Below are 17,005 nucleotides of genomic sequence, written 5' to 3'. Positions count from 1 at the left end.
ATCATTTCTAGATTAACATAATCCTTTAAATAATAATAATTTTTTGTGATTCAATACAATTAGGTCTGGAAAAAAACTAACAATAGGACTTCAGGTAAAGCGTTTTTCAAATCGTCGCACGGATGATAATTATTTCATTCATTCTACCTATTTTATGTGATCCTATTTAACTTTTAATTTTTTTAAAACAAATGATTCCTTTTGAAATTTGAAAACAATTCAACTTAAACTTTCTGCTTTACCCGCTAGCAATAAGTTTTTATTGACACAAACATTATAACATGTTTAAGACCACACATTTCTAAAATCTTATAGCTACACAACTTTTATGACATGTTTACAAGTTTTATTTATTTTTTAAACTCAATGATTAGTCAAATATGTTCACATGAAATGAAATTGAGGGAGTATTTATTTAAGGAGTATTTTATAAACAAATAAAAAAAAATCTTTTTTCTTTTTCAAAAAAAAAAAAAAAAGCAAAAAGGGGCAACACGTCAAATTCCAAAACCTCAGGGGAAACAATGCAATTTACAGAGCTGTTAAATTCATCTTTCCTTATTTTCCAAAACAGCCCCATTCAAATTCTCCCATTTCGAAAAATTGCCGGTCCAAAGGAAATACATCACGCTTCGACGGATCGGGACCTAATCGGCACAATCTCAAATCTCTCTGCATTTCTATAAATTTAGAAGGTCCTGTTTGGTTCGTCAATGGACGCGATCAGAAAACAAGCTACTAGGCTTAGGGAACAAGTCGCTCGTCAACAACAAGTGTGATGCATTTCCTTTATCTACATATACTTGTTTGTTACTCCGTAATTCGTAATTTTTGTATTTTTTTTTTTTAATGTTTGTGTAGTGTATGTATTGATCCGTTTGTAAGCTAATTACATCGATTTTTTTACTTTGTAATTGCATTGATCTTTGAGAAATGAGAGTCGTGCCTTTTGAATTTATGAGTTCTAGATTCTAGAAAAGGCGGCTTATTAGGTTCTGAATAAATTTCTTATACATGTTAAATTAATTTTTAATACAAATATAAGATTTGAGCTAAAATCTTATATTTTTCACTCCGTAATTTGTAAATTCTATAGGATTTTGGTGTTTGTGTTGTCTATTTATTGATCCGTTGTTAGCTAATTGCATCAATTTTTACCTTTTAATTGTTCAGTGATTCGATTGATCTGTGAAATTGTGCCTATTGTAGCCCTGTTCTGAATATCGGATATTTCCTAGTTCAATTAGTTGTTGATTCATGTGCACCTATAGCTTTTACACCTATTCATTTCAATGATATCTGATGTTTGATAATTTTAGTTTTGGTAAAATGTATTTCGATTGATTTAGTAGACTAATTTTTTTTTTATTAGGGGTCGTTTGGTATGCTGGACAAGCATAAATAGTCTTGGGATAAATTATTACTGCCTTATCCCTTGTTTGGTTACAAATCCTGGGATAAGTTATATCAGGATTAGAAATAGTATCGGGATAAGTTATCCCTGCAAGATGGTGGAAGAATAATAGTACTAGGATAAGTTATCCCCGCCAGATGGTGGAATAATAGTTCCAGGACTAAACTTGACCAGTTTCCACCCCCCACAAAAAAAAAAAAAAAAAAAAAGGTACCGGGATTAGCTATCCCTGGATAAAACAATAAAAATGACAAAAGTACCCCTCAGGTCCCTCAAACCCTTTTTCTGCTATATAAGATGAAGGATATTTTTGTAAACAAACAACTTCTTCTTAGAAATAATGCAATGCATGTTATTTTTAATACAACACACCAAACAGAAATAACACCAGGATAACTAATCTCAGCTTAACTAATCCCAATATAACTAATTCCAACATAAATAATCCTAGCATAACTTGTCTTTAAATCAAACGACCTTGAAAATAGTATCATATCCTAGTAATGCTCAAAGATAATAAATTTTATATTATATGTCTTATTGTTTGAAGGGGAGCCTTGGCATAACTGGTAAAGTTGCTACCATGTGATCAGGAGGTCACGGGTTCGAGTCGTGGAAACGTACCTCTTGCAGAAATGCAAGGTAAGGTCAACGACAATAGACCCTTGTGGTCCGGCCCTTTCCGGACCCCGCGCATAGCGGGAGCTTAGTGCACTGGGCTGCCCTTTTATGTCTTATTGTGGAATAATGATAGTGAAAGTTTAACCCGCAAGGGTGGCTCAGTTGGTTAAGCATGGTACTTCCATAATGGAGGTCTCAGGTTTCAAACCCCTGCCTACGACAGCTGGGGATTTGTCTTCTGGGTCGAGCTCGTCGCACGGGGCTTGCCTAGTGCGGGTTATCTCTCCTGTGTAGTTTGCGGGCTATTGCACAGGAGCGGGGTTTACCCTGTGCGCACCCCAAAGGTATGGCTGCAGGTTCCCTTGTCATATCCAAAAAAAAAAAAAATGGTAGTGGAAGTTTAAATTTGTTTGATGTATTTTTAAAATATTCAAGGAGTCTGTATTGCAGTGTGTACTAAATCTCCCTGGTTTTAGACGATTATGCTTTTTGCTAGGTCTGACAACCAAAGATTTTTTGATGCTTTAAGATGATAAACTCATCATCTACGGAGATGAGAATGCATTGTTTGTTCTGAAATGTCTACATTGTGAAATCTTATGACTTGCCTTAGGCTCTCTTCAGTCAGTATGACACTTGTACTATCTTTTAAGCTTGTTCGGTCTTCTGAAATAGTAGATATTGAAAATCTTGAACGAGAAACCTGTTGTTATATTGTAGACTTGTAGTTGGGGTGTGTGGTACTCAAATTCTTGTAAACAATCTTGCTGCAAAATTCTGAATGCTTTTTCAATTTATTTTTCGAGTGATTTTTCTCGTCCACATATTGCAAAATGTTGTAGATTCTGTCATATTTTATAGTACTGTCGTTATAGCATAGGAAATTGAAATTTGAGAAGAATTGTTTTAGGAGATCAGTTATTCTCCTCGAAGAATGAGTTCGAAGTTCTCTACTCATAATTTATGTTATTATCTATTGTGTGGCCCACATGTCCATTACAATATTTATCAGTTCGTCTACCAAGCTCCTCCTTCATTTATAGATTCTTGATCCAGGATAGCTTGTCCAGCTTTAGCTTTGATATGATTTGTGGCTCTAATTCATCCATCTCTGGCCTCAATTTTTTTATTTTACGCTTTTTTTCTCGAATGAATAGTAATTTGGTATTTAGCTGCTGCAACTTATCAAATTGCTGTTATTGGAAGTACTTAATATATTCTTCACTTCTCTCTTTTCAGGCTGTCCTCAAGCAGTTTGGAGCAGGGGGATATGGTTCAGATCTTGCAACTGATGAAGCTGAACTCCAGCAGCATCATAAGCTTGAAAAGCTTTACATATCCACTCGTGCTGCAAAGGTTGCTCTTTTCAGCTGATAACTCTCCCTTTTCCCTGATTTGTAGGAGGCCTTTGTATTGAATTTAGGAAGTTGAGTCTCACTTGCAAACTAGTTTATGTAATACTGTATCTTACATTAATCAAACATTTTATCTTCTGCTGATGGTATATCTGTTTGAATGCAGTTTTTCATAATCGGAGTTTTGAATATTCTCATTTTTAGAGTCTTTCTGTGGATGAACTAAGCCACGTTCTTGTAGTTCTTTAGTTGCATTACTTTGAATCAATCAGTTAACTACTTCTCGATTGAAAACGAGTTGGGGTTAGTTATATAAATCATCTCTATTGATTTCTGCCCTAATCAAAGTCCATTTTATTCTAATTTTAAAGAATTTGCTTTTTAAGGAAGACTAGATTTTTTCCTAAATCTCACACTTACACCTACAAAGATAACTAGTTTTAACCCAACTAGTCGTCATTCCTACATAGATCGCTTCTTTCCATTATGTTTTATCCTTAGCTAAGTCTACACTGGCTCCTAAAGAGTCCCATTACTTTGAACCATTGAGCTTATTTTATTGTCAATATTTTGCTGTTTCTCTTTTCCAACTGGAGATACATATACAGAAACTTTGAGCTATAGCCTGAATTTGAAAACATTTGTCATCTTTTGAAATGCAGCATTTTCAAAGGGATATTGTTCGTGGTGTTGAAGGTTATATTGTTACTGGGTCTAAACAAATTGAAATAGGTCATTTTCTGACCCCTTCCACATTGATGATTGTTTTTTAGGTCAAAAACTAACTTTATATATCAGTTGACAAAATGAGCTTCTCTACAACAGGAACTAAGCTGTCAGAAGATAGCAGGAAATATGGCGCTGAAAATACATGTACAAGTGGTACAACATTGTCAAAGGCTGCATTAGGTTTTTCACGTGCTCGTGCACAGATGGAGAAGGAGCGAGGAAATCTGTTGAAAGCCCTCGGAACGCAGGTTAATGAAGAGTCTCAACTTTATAACCTTCTCAATAACGTCACTCTCTCGAACAAGTAGATCTATCTAATTGTTGTATTAGATGCATATTCTTTGTGGTTTATGTTTGGTATTAGGCAGAAATTAAAATGAATTGGCTCCGAAAGTACTCTGTACTTGTAAATTCTTTGTCTTGTGGGACCTTTCTATGTCTTGTGCATGCGTATGTTTCTATTCTGAAGTGCTTCCTTGTTTCTTCTAATCCATGCATCAAATAAGACGGAGAAGCATTTTCGACCACCACTTCCTGTACTGCACAACCCTTGTTATTGTTGAAGACCATTTTTTTTTCCTGCTACGCCATCTATTGTTTTTGGCCATGATGTGATTTTCCAGGGGAAATATAGTGTTTAAGTTTTTATTAAACATTTTATGTATTAAGAATTTATCGTAAATTGGAAAGTTATATGCTAGCTGGAAATATACTACTATCCTCCTCCTTTACCTGGGCTTGGGACCACCAATATGGGCAAACTCATACTAGCGATTTTTAAAAAAAAAAAAGAAAAAGAAAATGTCAGTTTCTTAAAATATGCCGAGCACTATTCACTCTTTGTCAAAGATAATGACGGAAGGACTTTTATGAGAATGGTATTCATTATATTCCTTACGCATAACAAACCAAGCGGGAGATGTCTTATTTAGTTCATCTCTTTGTCACGTGCTATCTCTTTGTACTCTTTACTCTTGATGAACCCTGGACATGTTCAAGCTTTTCTTTTGGGGTAAATCAGACCTCATCACAGTAAATGAAGTCAAGCGAAATGCTGCAGGTTCTTGAGATTGACCAAGGGGATAAGATAACTTGTTAGCAGCGCAAGTGCCTAGTTATCAAGAATTTGGGGCCATTGGTCGTACTTGAAGTTCATTTGGGTAATTAAGAAAGGGGGTTGGAATGAATCCATTAGATGAAAGATGACGTGGAGTTGTATGTATCCTTCTAGATAACAATGTTCTTTAAGGTTTTAAAATTTCGCCGCTTCAATCAATTGATGATTTTGGTTTATGTTCTATTTGTACAGCCAAAATTTGATGAGCTCTAGCAGATGTTATTTCTTTTAGATCTGAGACATTTTTTTTTCCCGTAAGTTGAAGTCCAAAAACACACTTCATTTTGGTAACCGTTTAGCATTTCTGTGCGAGGACCCTCCAATTGTTCTATGTCTAGCATGTCAGTCTGTTTCAAGCCATCTCCCTGACTGTTGATATTGTCTTTCCAGGTTGCAGAACCATTAAGGGCCATGGTGATGGGAGCTCCATTGGAAGATGCTCGACATCTAGCTCAAAGATATGATAGAATGCGACAAGAGGCAGAATCACAGGTATTTAGTTGCTTCACTGTTTTAAATTGTAACGCAGGACATCAAAGCAATTGATGTGCAAATTTCTTCTTTTACATACTTCGTTGATGGTGCGGCTTTAACTTACTTTGATGACAATAAAAACTTTGGAGAAGTTAATTGCACTTGCTAGATGCCAGTTCTCCTTTCTGACTAACCTAGATAGGCTGTTGAAGTATCCAGACGACAAGCTAAATTGAGAGAAGGAACAGGTCATCCTGACATGGCATATAAACTGGAGGCAGCTGAGGCAAAGCTACAAGACTTGAAGTCAAACATGAATACATTAGGAAAAGAAGCTTCAGCAGCTATGGCTGCTGTTGAAGCTCAGCAGCAAAGATTGACACTCCAACGATTGATTTCCATGGTAACCTTCCTTTTTAGAGCTATGGAATATAGTGCTGTTAAAAGGTACCACATAAAGTAATTTTGATTATTTTAAATGTCATTCATCTTTATGATTAGGTTGAATCAGAACGGTCATACCATCAGAGAATCCTTCAGATTCTTGATCAGCTAGAAGCCGAGGTACGTGTGATTCGTTTAAAAGAATTCTGAATATGATGGACCCCTTCTGATTTTTCCGGAGCAACTAAGGGTAATTTGTTTTTTTTATGATTCAGATGTTATCAGAGCGCCAGCGTATTGAAGCAGCTCCTGCTCCTGCTCCTAGCATGGATACTATGCCTCCACCTCCCTCATATGAAGAAGTAAATGGTGTCTCTACTTCACCCGTACAAAATGGATCAACTGATAGTATGGGTTACTTTCTCGGAGAAGTGAGTATTTTGAACTTTCAAGTAACTTGAAACGATTTACCAAACTCGGTGTTGAGTACTCAATAACTTTGCTTCTTTCTGGTTTGGTAACAGGTCATGTACCCGTATCAAGCTGAATCTGATGTGGAGCTTAATTTGTCTGTTGGAGAATATATCGTTATTCGCAAGGTTTGTTAGTTTATTTTGGTCTACTCGATTCACTTCTGCAGGGTGGTGTCTTATTTATGGTATTTCTCATCCAAACTTGAGAAATGACTTAAACAGAAGTATAGTATGATGCATTTAGAAGACTTTCTGGAAGCTTTTGGGTTCCAGTGATATAGCAGTTCCAGATGTTTTACTGAATCTCCTTAGCTTGTGATTTTACTCCGTATCTACATTTATAGTTTGCGTATTGGTTCAGTTACGACCTCTACGAATAATAGTTTTCTAGAAGTATTAGATACATTTGAGAGCGATATTGTACCTGGGAGTCGCCTGCTCTGTAACATCTGTTTCTTGTTACAATTCTCTCCGTCAACTCCCCCAGTGGATGTTTTTCAAATGGTTGCTAATCATTTTTAGATAACTAGCCAATGTGTTTCATTGGTTGCAGGTTTCTAACAATGGTTGGGCTGAAGGTGAATGCAAGGGCAGAGCAGGATGGTTCCCTTTTGGTTACATTGAAAGAAGAGATCGTGTCCTAGCTAGCAAAGTGGCCGAAGTTTTCTGAAATGCAGGGATTTTTTTATTCTAAAGGTGCCATCGGATTTCTGTATCTTCTGCTGCTTGCAATCGTTGCTGCCTTTTTGCAACATTCTCTATGTTGTTCCCTTAAATACTTCTTATATGGGTCTTTCTTTCTTCCCTCTTTTTTTGATCGTTTATTCCGTTTGTGGGTAATTTCTTCTTTATATCCCCCGTTTAAGGACTTGGAGATGACTGTTGTATGTTGCAATTGTTGTGATTAATTTTGTAGCAATGGCTATCCTAGATTCCTAGTAACATCTGTTTCTCTGCAAACTCATTTTTATAGCTTGTTCTCTTTGTTTTTGGGTCTCATAGAATGGGAGCAAATAATATGCTGTCCCTTTAGAAGATGATGGATAGCACCACTTTGATAAACATTGCAGAATTTTGTATCGAAACATTTCTAATTGCAAAGACCGGCCACTAAGAGGCGTTCCGCGCTACCATAAAGGGAAAACCACATTAAAGATCAGGATAAACCTACGCTGGTCAATTTAAGAGTTTGAGTAGGTCCTAGCATATTCAATTCACTTACCAGTAGAATTTAAAAAAGAAAAAATTAATAACAGTGATATTCAGGTCAACTTGCTACCTCCCAAGGTTTAAGAGGCGTTGGAAGTAATCAGAGTTTTTTCACCTCCACTTGTGATTCAAACTTGAAATCTTATAGTTCTCTTCTCACTTTATTAACTACTAGGCTACACCTTTGGATGTAGAACCGAAAAACTATCTTTGGCAGATGAGGATGACTGTTCCAATGTTCCGGTTATGGTCCACATGTAATCAAAATCTGAAATGTTTTCTTTATATTTAAATTACGCCTCAAGTAAAAGTATTTTCCTTTGCGTATATTGAACAATAAAATTTTGTAGAGCTTATGGGCTCTAGAGTAATATTGCACCCACCTAGAGACTAGTCTCACCTCAAATAATTGCGTAGAAAGGTCGTCACTTTTCATTTCATTCACACTTTAACGATCACACGAAATGTGAAAGACACTACTGCAATTGCTTCCAGTTCCGGGAAAATATCTGAAAATATGGAAGTCAAAATACAACGGCTATTCTAAAAATATACGTCAATTTACCACAAAAATGGACACACTATTAATATGAAATGTGTATTACAGTAAAGCGCCTCTACAACAGTTTGGAATTTGCTTTTGTAGCTTGCAAACAAGTACATACCCAACAAGCTACCGAAAATAGGCTTGCAATTATCTTGTCAGGTTGAAGGTGCACTATCACTTGATGAACATAGTAATTCAAACATTACAATTTTCACTAATCACATAATTGGCCAAGAGCTTGTGCTGTCTTCCTTGACCAGACTTCTTTTTTGTAACCCAATCTGCAAAGTAGGACAAATAAAACTGGTTTAACGATCTCCATGTTAAAGCTGAAAAGGCTACAATTTCCACGTCTCTTTGTTGACTCTAAACATAATTCACTTACTTTAAGTCTAGGTAAGCAAGATGCTACTCATAATTAATGACATTGTTGACTTATGAATGAATCTAACCAATTATATGATGTTACAATTTTAGCGTTTCAACATATTAAGCAGTGGCACTTCCACCTATGTGAGCTTGCTCATATAACCAGTCTCAAGCCTGAATAAAGGAGAAGAATTGCGCCAGGTTGACAACCAGTGTGAAGCTAGTCAATTTATGATCAAACAATATCTTTGGAGCGTAATGGGTCTAAATGGAGTGAAATGAGTAGTTAGGATCCATACAACCAAACTCAACTAACTAGGAAATGAGGCATTATTATTTTCGTTTGACATATTAAATAGAGGAAAATATCACCTTACACATTTACCAGGAAGTCAACAGTTCATTCAGATAATTTTCACTTAGAATTCGAAATCTGTGATGGCAGAAGAATGACATAATCGAAAATAAATTGTCAATTACGTTCAAGGAAAGAGAGAATACAAATAACATGATTTGGAAAATTATCGTGCTTATTTTTTGAAGGCCAAGAAAAAAAGTCCTGTAATGATCCACAGGCCTATCATTAAAACGAAAGTTAAGGTGCATAGAAGGTATACTTCTGATACATGAGGCATGCATCAGATTGGCATGCCACTCAAGTAAATCGTCATTATGATACTTACAGATGGTCTAAGATCGATTTCCAGATAGCTGTGCAAGAATAATAGCCAGTATGATGAAAATGACAACAATCTGCAGTAAATATGAGAGAATAAGAAAATATCTACTGCAGAAAGGCAAATTGTATCTAAAGCCTGAATAAACAATAAGCATTAAACACTTACCAGAACTGGACTGTAATTAGACTCGCTCTTGATTACGTAAGATTTCCTGGTGATAAGAAGAGGCATTAGTTGATACTCACAGCATTGTGAAGATGAGAGCAACTAGGATATGTACAAACCTTTTGTTCAAGGTTCCCGAATCTCTGCAAGTTTTCAGGATCGCTTCAAGCCTCTTCAAAGTTTTTGTTGCATTTGGATCATTATTATTAACCTAAGACAATAAAAAGGCAGATTTAGTAGCATGTCTTTTCATCAAGAAAGGAAACTTTGACATAAAAAAAGGAACACAGATAGCAGACAGATTGAAAACCCATTTCTCCTGCCCATTAAGCAAAAGCTTCACCAAATTTTGTATCACCAGTTCAAATAGTAGGTATCAGTACTGTACTAGGCACATGTTACGTTTAGAGGAGTATTAATTTGTTCTATTCTTGTGTTACACCTTTCCACATGAGAGAGAGAGAGAGAGAGACTCCAAGGATAACTAATTTTTGCACTAAATAATTAAGTATTTCTGGAAGATAACTCTAAATCTACAGAGTGACAGGCATCTGTAGTAGGAACACAGTTCATAAGCCCCATCACAATTTGTATGCACAAGGTTTGTAGTAGCATGATGCAAGGTCCACATAATCACTACGAGCCACAAAGGCACACTGCACATATACCTCTTCCAAGACAAGACATGGATTTTAAATATTAAGCAAAAGGGAGGGGGTAATCCTCAATATGACCAAGCAACTTCAACATGAGCACATCACAACTGGGTAATTAGGCATGGTCAAAAATAAATAAGTTGCACACCTTGGATTTCAGCATACAAGAAAAGTCAAAAAAAGCACCATATACATCTGCCATAGTCCTGGTCCGGTCAATGACCTTAGCAGTCAGACCTAGAAAGAAGAAACAAAAAGTTATTAATTATGACGGGAATGATGGAAATATTAAAAAGCCGAACAAGGATAGATATATTAAAAACAGAAAGCCACAATAATGCTCAAAAAACACGAAATTTATTTTAAATAAGTTCAATCTGCAAATGTAGTAGAACATATAGATGCATGAATAATACATAGATAGATATAGGGAGCTGTGGAAAGAGTTCTGAAAGAAATGATTGAAAGACAAGAAAGTTCGATCCTATAAAATCGATGAATGTATAATAGAAAGAGTTTAAGATTAAAGTGCCTCCATTACATGATGGATTGCTAGTGGAAGAAAGTCATTTTGCACATTATATCTGGGTAACAAATTGCTATTGACAGAAGGATGGGATGCAAAAACAATTTGGCCGAACTTCAAGGGGTCAGATCGCAATTGGGTATGAATTCACAAAAAATGCATGTTGATAAATGAGAATCATAGTTCTTACCACGCCTCATTTTTACCACTCCTCTGAAGACTTCGATATTGTCGTAGCACATAGCTAATGTCCCAATTGCCATGACCTGGTACCATTAGAATATACAACAAGGCAAAAGCATAGTCAAGAAGGATGCTCAGCAAAATACTAGTGCAAAAACAATGTTTCTGGATACTGTAAAAGGCATATAACTGAACAAAAACAGCAACGCAAATTTCTTCTTCCCCAGCCTACAAGACCATGTTTACAGAAATGCGCACTGCCTCTTTTTTTTCTTTTCCGGATAAAGTAAGACATGGTATAAATGGCATTAAGAAGATGCAAGTTAGATAGTTACAAAAGTAGTGAGATTGTAAGCTCATTTACAAGTGTCCTATGCAATGACTAAAGAGCTTACAAAGTCCAAAAGATCGACATTAGAGTCTAAAGGGGCTAATCTATCCCAACTATATAAAGTTAATAAACAATTGGTCTTGAGATACACTATCTATTCATTCACCACAGTTAACTCTATGGCCAATTAACCAAGCATGAATATCAATCATGGCAAGAAGACAATATGAAAGTACCGAGTTTGCTGAAGCAAACTCTGTCGAATCAGCACTCCCCCAAACACAGAACATAATCCATCATAAGAAACACTTTTTGAAAAATTGAATAAATGGGAAGAACAACAACTGGGATTCCAAATAGTTAGAAAAGGAATCGTCAACTGTGGCAGTAGAAATGTCTTCATGTAGGAAGCTTTTAACTTGATAGCCAAATTGAAAGGCTAGAGAGCCTAGAAAATAACCAAGAGGATATACCTGAGGAATAGCACAGAATCGAAAGATGGCAGGATCACGCAAATTGTACATGTAAGTCAAGCAATCTTCTACATGTGACAAAGAATTGGTGACCATGTCATTGAGACATTGGACTGCCTTGTCCGAGTTCTCCTCGTACTTTAAGTCCTGTGGGAAATAAACAGAGATGTCAGTTAAATTATGAATGAAACCCATCTTTGAACTTTGACCAAACAACAGCACTTGCTACAATGCACTCAAGTTAATTGATAACTATGATGGCAGGGGAAAAAACAAAATGAGAAGCTCATACAAGACCAAGGAGATGAAGAACTCAAACCTCAAGCTTGTTAACATATTTACTCCAAATCTCACGGGGCCAGAACATACGGCACTTGGGCACTTCATTTATGTCTTCCAAATAATCTCTGATGATGTTTGTTTTCTGCAATATTTAGCAAATATGTTAGTATTACTGCCCTCAACAAAGAAGAATCTCCATGATGGACAGTTGTTCCTGCCACACATGCTAAGGTACCTGCAGAAATAAACCCATGGAGTTGGAGAGAGAATCTGAAGCCAAATCTTCTTTCCCAGAGGCATGGAACAGTTTTGACAATCCCAACCCAACAAGCCCAGCTACATAGTGACAATATTCGTCATAATCATCGGTTGTTTCCACCTGCAGGAAGAGATTTGTTGAAACTGAAATGCACAGGGATTGAAGAGCGTTCTAGTAATGAAGCTTGGAGCAAAAATTATTAACTCAGTAAAGTAGCTACACATTCGGCACTCTTAAAGGTTAAAAAATTACCTCTCAAAATATACAAGATTTTAGCTAGTGTTAATTGCCTTGTTTTGTTTAACAAGCAAAGGCTGAGATGATAATTCTACAATGATGACAGTATTTGTACGGGCTAAGAACGCTTAACATCATAGACCAACAATCTTCCAATAAAATGTTCAAGAAAATATATAGGTGAAAAAGACACCTAATCTCAAATAGCATAAAGACTAGTAATGATCACGTCAATCACGATGTACTGAAGCCGAAACCATGGTTTATACTTTTGAGGAGGTGGAATCCAATGGCTTGAAGACGAGAAATTGCATGAAAAGGGAAAACTTAGAGATCAAGCCAACGCATACAAAACAAAAATGCAAACAAGTATAAACTGAATTATGTGAGTATCAGATAATCTAATCCTGCTCTTTATGGTACATCTTGCATACCTCCTTGCATATAAATTTTGCCATTCCTGCACCCATCTTCATGGTAATATCCTCAATTGCCTGTTGATAACTGCACAGGTATAAAAACACAATCTTCATTATAACCTACTAATACAATGGGACACAGAGTTTATATGTTTTAAAATTCAGACTACAATTCGAGTTCACATTTTTTGTTTCATGAATAACATTTTCTCCCAATTTTTAGGGTTGAGGAGGGCAGAGGAACTGCACCGTTCATAAGTAACATGTCTGATTTCATATTAGGGACAGGTATCACGTGGATCTAGAGTTGAGTTTGGTTTTCTCCAAGCCTTGCAAAAGAGTTTAAATTCTGGAGGACATACTGCTACATCATATTCATTGTCTGTCTGAATATTGACTCGTAATGATGTGAGACTTGTCATTCGATCGGCTTGGATTGCCAGGGAACAATCATCACAAACAGGCAATTCGCACAAAGTAATTATTTGAACGAGAAAGTAAAACCCAAGAAGCCTCTAGTTCTGGCAACAAGAAAACTGTTCAGTAATGAATAGGTATCTGTTTCATCAAAATGGTATCCAAAGTCTGGTAGAAAGCTTGTGGGACCACACTGGGTATGTTGTTGTCTGGTAGAAAGCTTCATGCTCCCTATTCCATGAAACTCTTAAGGTTCCAAGTATAAAGAGGCTTTTAAATTAGTGTCATCATAAGATCACTCAGGTGATTTCAGATATTACATGATAACTATTAGTATTTGTACAAAATAAGAAGGGCAGGCCCATTATCCCCGAGTTTCGAAGGTTGCGGTTGGTCCTAAGGGTTGGCCCCCACGAGTTTCTCGAACAAAAAAGCTAACCTCTCAATTGAGCCAGACCTATATCAGAAATGCATACAAGCTGGGTAAGAACTCACTGTTTCCCAAGCTCCAGAAAAGCAGTTGAAACATGACGGAACTGGTCCATGAGAACCTTGTACTCCTTTGTACCACCTAACATGTTGAAGTTGGGATTAGGAAATCAATCTATAATACTTCAAATTAGTTCCAAAAAAAAAAATGAACATGGTCCACCCTAGGCAGAATGTCTTTGTTGGGAGGGCAATGCACACAAACAAATAGAAAAAGAAAAGCCTCCATTTAAGGTAAGAAACTGCAGTATAAATAAGTATAACAAATTACAGGAGTTCTAGCTTGCTCCTTTCCCCTTAGCATCCTACCTTTGAGTCAGGTTGACCCCTTAGGCCAACATGTCATGACGTTTTACAACCACTAGTAATGCGGAAATCATTGTTAAACCAGAGATTTTGAAGCTGTCATCCAGCTATTTATATATAGAAAGAAATAAAATCAATATAAGTTATCTACCCAGAGCAAGTGAAAAGTTGGACTAGATGACCCACCAAAATGTCCTAGAACTAGTATATATTATCTTATTCATGACAATATTTTAAAGCTGGCCACTGGCCAGCCAGGGTGGGAAGGCTCCTCCATGTTCATACATGAGTCGGCAGGTGTATAACTAGCAATGCAGATCACTGTGATTGCTTCCATAGCATACAGATGATGAGCTAGTAATGATAGGGTCTCGAGCTTTCCCCCTAAAGTATGGATTTATTTTTTCAATGAGGTTGTTGAGAAATAATATAATTACGTAATCAAAAGTGCTCTCTCTAACAATTTAAGGTTTTAGATGAGACACTTCAACCTGATAACAGAAACAGGCAGAGGGCCTGGGTTCAAATCTCACCGCCACCTAAAAAGAGCAAAATATATTTCCATGTGTCTGGTCCAAATCAGGCCCACATGTGTGCTGAGACATAATATAATTTTCAAGTATTATGAGTTGTTTGGTGTTGAATGACTAAGCATGCTGACAGTATATCTAATGTGGTATTAATTAGGACATTCAAAAGGAAGCTATGGCCTTTATCACTAAGTGTGAGAGGCGGGGCTCAATTTTGACATCCGACAACCTGAGAAGAGGGGAGTGCATTATGGTCAGCTGGTGCAGTATGTACAAGAAGACAGAGAATGGCATCAACCACATGCTACACTGCTACTACTTCATTGCGAATACGCGTCACAAGTGTGGGCATTGAGTTATGAACAGAATGTATTTGATAGTAGATGATCAAAGGCACTTTTGATAAATGGGAACAGTGTGGGACGAGATTAAACACCATGGCTGGAGGTAATATAGATGGGTGACATGTTTGCTATAAACTTAACAATTAGCTTAACCTCTTTCACATTGATTACAATCAGTAAAAGGCAAGAGGTTATAACGTCAAAGCTCTGATTTTCTTTGTTAGGCAACAACCATCTATTTTGATGCATTCTGCGCTTTCAACTATCAAACATGGTCCATGTCATCATTGCCAAGGTTCTGCATATGCGCAGCCTATAGAAGTTTGACTCCAGAGCCAAAAGAGAAACATTTTTGGGTAGCCAGTGAATTATTTTGCATTGGTTTTTATCTAACTTATTAATAAAAAGTTCCATACAAACCTCCAAAAAGTAGTTGAAGTCTTTCCAACTTGGATTCTTCGATTGCAAAAGCACACCCATTATAAGTGAAAAGCGATATTGAGAATTTAGGGAGATCGGCAAGTTGAATTCAGAGACTTACAAGAAAAATGCCATTCACGATCATAAACATGCTGATGAAAAGAGATCAGAATAGGTACTTTAACATCAGTGGGAATGCTGGTATCATCCTCTGTCCAAAATAAGAACATCCAATTATGAAAAAGAAGCAAAATATGTGCTACTGAAATATGACTGCCACAACCCTTGAATCAACTAATATTACACGCTTAAATCCCTTATGAATGTCTAGAATGAAATGAAATAGAAAGTGACAGATGATAACTCACACTAGTACGAAGCAATAAAAGTTAGTCAAAGCTTGTTCATAACCAAGAAGAGTTCCACAGAAAGCTGATAGGCAGCTCGGAATCATCTAAACTACATATCAACTAATTAGTATTTGAAGAATAACTTTCTTTTTTTCCTTTTTTTAATTATTACGCAGTTGAAGTTTTCAATAATTTATTATACCTCGGAATTCCTAAAATATATATTTTTTTTTAATAAAAAGATAGTAACTTAGCTTACCAACAGTGTCAAGTGCTCGAAGGACCAAATAGAAGATGCATACCTACAAAGTTCAATGAAAGTTAAAAATCAACCTTCAAAATATCAGTAATAAGAACACACCGAATCCAGCAAATTAAGACAAATCAGCATAATAACAATAGTTTATAGCAATTCCAATCAATTCACAGAAGCAGGAAATAAATTATTTCCTAATTAAGCACAAATCCAAACTTGTATAAAACAAATAGTCAAATACACGCACACACACACACAGATCAGCGACATGTTTTAAAATGCATCCAAAAGACGATGGATTGAAAACAAAACAGAAACGGAAGAAAATTGAAAGTGTTATATCAGTAATAGGAATTACACTGCAACGGAATAACGATAGTTTAAAGCAATGGAAATAAACTATTCTTTCCTAATTAAGCACAAATCTAAACTTGTATAAGACAGATAAGTCCTTTAGAATGCATCGAAAAGCAGAATCCGAGACATGCATTTTTGTAAAAGAAAAAACTTACAGCGTCACGAAGTTGGACAGGAAGTTGTTGAATGACGAGAGCAAAGCTACGAGAAACCTTATGAAGCATTGAGTAACAGAAGCCCCAATGTGGCTCTGGTGGGATCTGCTTTTCGGCGTGTCTAGCCGCTAGTTTCAATTTTATCAATGGATACAAATCATCTGGATTCTTCAAAATCGCTCTCAAACTCCCCATTCTTCTACAACGGTTATCAATTTACCGATCCACAATCCAATTAACACGAATGCTTATTTATTTATTTATAAAAAAATATCCAGAAAGGGAAGGGGAGATTCCAAATTGTGTACGCACTATGTGAGCGAATGAATGGTGTGGTGGGGGGATTGTTCGGTAGGAGAGAGCGTTTGCAAAATGGGCACTATATGAGAAGAGGTCCGTTGAATGATGAATTTGTGGAAACGATGAAACCATGTCTCTTTTAACGACAATATAATAATACTCAGCCCCCTCGCTAGAT

General features: G+C 36.4%; 2 protein-coding genes across 2 annotated transcripts; one reads left to right on the top strand and one right to left on the bottom strand.

Moving 5' to 3' along the window:
* The first annotated feature begins 580 nt into the window (after positions 1 to 580).
* On the top strand, positions 581 to 7,509 carry LOC132065061 (SH3 domain-containing protein 2). Its single transcript, XM_059458287.1, has 10 exons — positions 581 to 773; positions 3,275 to 3,391; positions 4,053 to 4,122; positions 4,216 to 4,367; positions 5,627 to 5,728; positions 5,913 to 6,113; positions 6,212 to 6,274; positions 6,370 to 6,525; positions 6,619 to 6,693; positions 7,121 to 7,509. The coding sequence occupies exons 1-10, from the start codon at positions 714 to 716 to the stop codon at positions 7,235 to 7,237; spliced, it is 1,113 nt and encodes a 370-aa protein (XP_059314270.1). The 5' UTR covers positions 581 to 713; the 3' UTR covers positions 7,238 to 7,509.
* An 827-nt stretch (positions 7,510 to 8,336) lies between these two features.
* Positions 8,337 to 16,781, bottom strand: LOC132065060 (squalene synthase). Its single transcript, XM_059458286.1, has 14 exons — positions 16,528 to 16,781; positions 16,019 to 16,061; positions 15,531 to 15,620; positions 13,816 to 13,891; positions 12,919 to 12,988; positions 12,224 to 12,367; positions 12,026 to 12,130; positions 11,707 to 11,853; positions 10,910 to 10,985; positions 10,342 to 10,430; positions 9,657 to 9,748; positions 9,538 to 9,583; positions 9,376 to 9,445; positions 8,337 to 8,604 (listed from the first exon to the last, which is right to left on the bottom strand). Exons 1-13 carry the CDS (start codon positions 16,720 to 16,722, stop codon positions 9,383 to 9,385), a joined length of 1,236 nt encoding a protein of 411 aa, XP_059314269.1. The 5' UTR covers positions 16,723 to 16,781; the 3' UTR covers positions 8,337 to 8,604; positions 9,376 to 9,382.
* Positions 16,782 to 17,005: the final 224 nt, after the last annotated feature.

This window comes from Lycium ferocissimum, chromosome 7 (assembly GCF_029784015.1).
Source record: "Lycium ferocissimum isolate CSIRO_LF1 chromosome 7, AGI_CSIRO_Lferr_CH_V1, whole genome shotgun sequence".
NCBI lineage: Eukaryota > Viridiplantae > Streptophyta > Magnoliopsida > Solanales > Solanaceae > Lycium > Lycium ferocissimum.
The sequence above is the reverse complement of the archived record's forward strand: the minus strand, read 5'-3'. Positions and strand labels throughout refer to the sequence as shown.

Bases quoted from the DNA above. Each gene is read 5' to 3' on its own strand.
- LOC132065061 (XM_059458287.1), top strand. From the start codon at position 714: ATGGACGCGATCAGAAAACAAGCTACTAGGCTTAGGGAACAAGTCGCT. The intron at 4,368-5,626 runs GTTAATGAAGAG...TTGTCTTTCCAG, and splicing joins TGAAAGCCCTCGGAACGCAG to GTTGCAGAACCATTAAGGGC. The intron at 5,729-5,912 runs GTATTTAGTTGC...TAACCTAGATAG, and splicing joins GACAAGAGGCAGAATCACAG to GCTGTTGAAGTATCCAGACG.
- LOC132065060 (XM_059458286.1), bottom strand. From the start codon at position 16,722: ATGGGGAGTTTGAGAGCGATTTTGAAGAATCCAGATGATTTGTATCCA. The intron at 12,989-13,815 runs GTGAGTTCTTAC...ATACCTGTGCAG, and splicing joins TTTCTGGAGCTTGGGAAACA to TTATCAACAGGCAATTGAGG. The intron at 9,749-10,341 runs GTGTGCAACTTA...TTATTGTCTTAG, and splicing joins CTTGTATGCTGAAATCCAAG to GTTAATAATAATGATCCAAA.